Source organism: Pinus tabuliformis, chromosome 6, assembly GCF_031772625.1.
Source record: "Pinus tabuliformis cultivar Carrire ecotype Pingquan chromosome 6, CPIR1, whole genome shotgun sequence".
Lineage (NCBI taxonomy): Eukaryota > Viridiplantae > Streptophyta > Pinopsida > Pinales > Pinaceae > Pinus > Pinus tabuliformis.
Window position 1 is genome coordinate 124,256,760 of NC_142292.1, and position 4,403 is coordinate 124,261,162.

At 44.1% G+C, this 4,403-nt stretch overlaps 1 protein-coding gene across 1 annotated transcript; it reads right to left on the minus strand.

The window, feature by feature from the left end:
* Nucleotides 1-1,142: 1,142 nt before the first annotated feature.
* On the minus strand, nt 1,143-1,943 carry LOC149257654 (uncharacterized). Its single transcript, XM_089382127.1, has one exon. It carries the CDS (start codon nt 1,941-1,943, stop codon nt 1,143-1,145), a length of 801 nt encoding a protein of 266 aa, XP_089238253.1.
* Between the last annotated feature and the right edge of the window lie 2,460 nt (nt 1,944-4,403).

Here is a 4,403-nt window from a genome sequence, read left to right on the forward strand (position 1 = left end):
CTGATAGAGATTTTTGAAATTTAAACCACCCTCCCACAATGGCTTGGATATGGTTTCCCAACTGATAAGGGTAATCTTGTTTTCATTTTGTTTTCCTCCCTTCCAAAAGAACCTCCGTATGTACTCTTCCATTTTTTTTAAAATGGTTGCCGGAGCAAGAAGCCCAGCAAATTGAAATAAAGGGAGGTTGGTAAGCACAAATTTAATTAAGACTGATTTGCCAACAGTAATGAGCCAAGATTACCCCCAGGCTTGAATCTTCGACTTGAATTTTTCCAGCTGTGGGAGCCAGTGTTTGCTTGCAAGTCTTTTATGAAATACAGGGAGACCCAAGTATTTGAAAGATGACCAGGAGGAGGAGGCTGCAAAACCCAAACATCTAGAAATGTCAGAGAGCAATCTGGGCGTAGTATTCCAGCTGAAGATGTGGCATTTGCTCTTATTTACAACACTGTCGAGGCCTCACTGAATTCATCCAAAACTGCTTTAAATTTTGAGGCAGAGGAGAGAGAGGCAGAACCCAATAATAGAGTGTCATCCGCAAACAAGGCGTGATTTATGTTTTTGACCCCTCTTGCAATACACAATCCATTGATATCTTGATCTTGCATCTTTTTGTCTAACAGGAAGCTGAGGACAGAGGCTTGGATGACAAAAAGCAGAGGGGATAGAGGACACCCCTGTCTAAGTCCTCTCGAAGCTTTGAAAAAATCAGTGGCTCTTCCATTTACAAGAGGAGCAATCCATGGCTCCAAGATGCATGCCCGGATCCATTTAATGAAATTTGCTCCAAAACCAAACTTTCTCATAACATTTAAAAGAAAGCTATGATTTACTCGATCAAAAGCATTGGCTAAATCAAGTTTAATCACCATACCTTGCTCTTTTCAGAGAAGACTTGAATGAATTGCCTCTTGTACAAGAATGAAGTTGTCCACGATCTGCCTTCCATGGATGAAGCCTCCTTGATTCTCAGGGATTCTTTTGGGTAGAATGAGCTTCAGTCTGTTTGCAATTACTTTTGTGATTAATTTGTATCCAGTGTTACATAGGGAAATCAGACAGAATCTACTGAAGTTGTTGGCACCTTTTTCCTTGGGTATGAGGGCTAAGAAAGTAGAGTTTGTGCTGCCTCCTATTTTCTAAGTATTTTGAGACTTTTGCACTATTTTGAGAAGGTCCTTTTCAACAATCAGCCAGCAAGCTTGAAGAAATCTGGCAGAGAAACCATCTGGCCCAGGGGCCTTATCCGGATCCATATCAAAGAGGGCCTTTTTCACTTCATCTTTAGTGACTTTGGCCTCAATAATCTCATTCATACGATGAGAAATTACAGAGGGTATGTATTGATTCGGATCCTTGTCTTCACTATACAAGTTTTGAAAGTGAGAAAAGGTTGCTTTCTTTATGTAATCAAAATCCTTATGAGTGTCATTATCCTCTTTAATCTCAGAAATAGTGTTGAAGCATTTCCTTGCCTGGGCTTGTTTGTGGAAAAAAGCAGTATTCCTATCCCCTTCTTTGAGCCAGAGATTACGAGATTTTAATCTCCAATATTCTTCTTCAGCTAAGCAAGCCTTGTGGAAGCACTGTTGCAGATGAGCTTCTTGATCTAATAACTCCTTTGTGATTATGGCGTTCTCCATACGAGTTTGATGGGAGACAAGAGAGGCTTTAATGGATTTCCTTTCTGTAACCGGATTGGACAGAGTTTTGACCCATCGTTTTAGAGCTCCTTTTACCCTTCTAAGCTTTTCCTCCCAGATATAGAAAGGTGAACCTTTGACAGGCTGATTCCAGCATTCCTTGACAGTTTGCATGAAGTCTGGCTCCTTTACCCAGAGAGGGCTAAATCTAAAGGGGATAGGTCCCAGATCAAGATGAGCTAGGAGCTCTAGCTTTATGGGCTTATGGTCTGAGATGTTGCTAGCAAGAATATGCATTATGGGTTCTAGGCCTAGCAACAAATAGGAACTTTGAATAAAAAATCTATCTAGCCTGGCAGCAATATGTCCAGGGCCCACTCTTTTATTAGACCAAGAGTACTTACCGGAAGAAGGTTTGATATCCAACAAGTCCCAGTCCTGCATAATGTCCTCCACCCATTCCCTTGCCGGATCTCGTACTACGCTGCCTCCCCTTTTTTCAGATGGATGGAGAGTGAGATTGAGGTCTCCAGCAATAATTATATTTTCCAGGTTTGTCAAGTCTGCTTGGTGCCTTATAGAATCCCAACAGTCCTTTTTTCCCCGACATTGACTGGAGAGTAAACATTGAAAAGACAAAAAATTTCCTTGGTGTCTAGATTCTGCATTTTCAGCAGCAACCAGTGAGTATTCCTAGCCTCAAATAGGACTGCAAATTTGCTGGTGTTCCATAGAGTGCCAATTCCTCCCGAGGCACCCCGGGCAGAGATTGCTCTTGCTTCACTTTTGAACCAAAGTTTCTTGCTTGCTTGAAGGAAGACTATGTCTTCCAACTTTGTCTCCTGGACGAGAAGTATGTCTGGAGTTTCTGTTCTGATTAAGCTTCTGATGGCTTCTTCCTTAGCTTTACTCCCCATACCTCTACAATTCCAGGAGATGACCTTCATTATTTATGTTTCTGGTGGGCTCCCTTGGAGCCTTGGGGCTGATTTTTCAACATCTTAGGCTTTGGAGCTAGCAGTTTTTCCAAAGTTGGTTGGCTGCCCTGAAGTTTTTCTTTGTAAGTCTCCTGCTCCCTTTTTTCCCTGTCAGTTTTTCGGCCTCTTGTAGATCTTCTTACCGAGGTTTGGGACTCTCCTATTTCCCCTTCCTCTTCTGATTCGTCCGTTTCCTGCTCTTCTTCCTCCTCTTCTAAAATCTTACCTTTGGGGTCTTCAACACTTGTTCCTTTGGGGGAGGCTGAGGGAGTACCTTTGCCTGAAGGAGCTACTTTTTGGATCTCGGTCTCCTAAGTAGCTTATGTCTCCTTTTAGACCACGACCTCCTGGGTGTCCTTTGTTTGCGAACTCAGAGGATCGAACTTATTTTCTGGAGTAGGCTTGGGCGGGATCCACTGAGCAGTGGCCTGGTGAGGTCCTTTGCCATTAGGGCCTCCCGGCTTCTGATTCTTGAGATATGATTTGGATCGCTTGACCTGATTCCATCCATCCTCCTTCCCCTGTGCAGCCTCATTATTGGTTGGGCAGTCTCTGGCAAAGTCTCCATAAACATGGCATTTCCAACATTTGAAGGGTAGCTGCTCATAATCCAATTTCTGTAAATGCATCCAACTTCCGACCTTTATTGTGATGGCCTCTGGTAGTCCCACATCCAGATCTACTTCTACACAGATCCTGGCACAGTTATATTGGTCTTTATTATTTTCTCGGTCTATAAATTTCCCCAGGGCATTTCCAATGTGTCTCAGTGAGTCCCAATTCCAACAATGCACTGGAAGGTTTGGAAGTTTGACCCACACCGGGACTGCTTTGGGCACATCTACTGCTGGATCGAAGTCTGGGGTCCAATTATTCAAATACAAACCCTGAGGGCCCATGAAGTAGGGGCCGTTTTGGAAGATCAGATCTTTGTCGTCCTTTGATGTGAATTCGAAGAGGAAGTATCCTCTCCCCAGAAAGTAAGAGGTGACACTTTCTTTGATCAACGGCACCCAGTTTCTATTGACCCAACTCTCAGTGGATTTTGGGGATGGCCATAGCCCAATGAACTAGCCGATGAGAGCCCATTTGGCTAAAGATATAGCAACTTGGATCGGGGTTTCTGGAGGAAGGGAGATCATCGGAATATCGTCCAGTTTTTTTACAAATTTCACAGCTTCAGCATTTTTCTTCTTTGGGAGCCCAGCCAAGAGCCGATTGAAGGCCTCAGAAGGCGAGATCGGCAGAGGAGGTGGAAGAGCCGCCTGGGGAGTGCCCAACCCCTCCATAGTCTCAATCCCCAGGATCGGGACTGTCAAAATCCAGCAACTCGATCCATAAATCAGCCCGACTGCAGCATGCAGAAGTCCGCAGGAATCAGACCGGCAGAGGGCGGGCGCGCTCGCTGCTTGCAGATCGCGCAATATGCGGGCCTCAGGGGTCAGAGCCGAAGGTTGCAGAGCGCAATAGTAGCATATCAGCCACTTTGTTACTAATTCCCTTCTTATACTTTATTACCAGATGAAACTTATGAAGAAAACCCATCCACCTAAAATGACGAGATTGCTACAACTTGGTTTGTGACTGAAGATACTGCAAGGGTTGATGATCCGTATGGATGATGGTCTCCTTGCCAATCAAGTAGTGTTTCCACTTTTTCACACTCTGGACCAAGGCATATAAATCCTTGTCATAAGTGGGATAGTTTATCACAGCCTGAGAGAACTTCTCTAAATGGTAACATATCGGCTTCTTTTGCTACATCAGTACAACTCCCATG

Excerpts from the sequence above, each read along its gene's own strand:
- LOC149257654 (XM_089382127.1), bottom strand. The coding sequence starts at position 1,943 with ATGCATATTCTTGCTAGCAACATCTCAGACCATAAGCCCATAAAGCTA.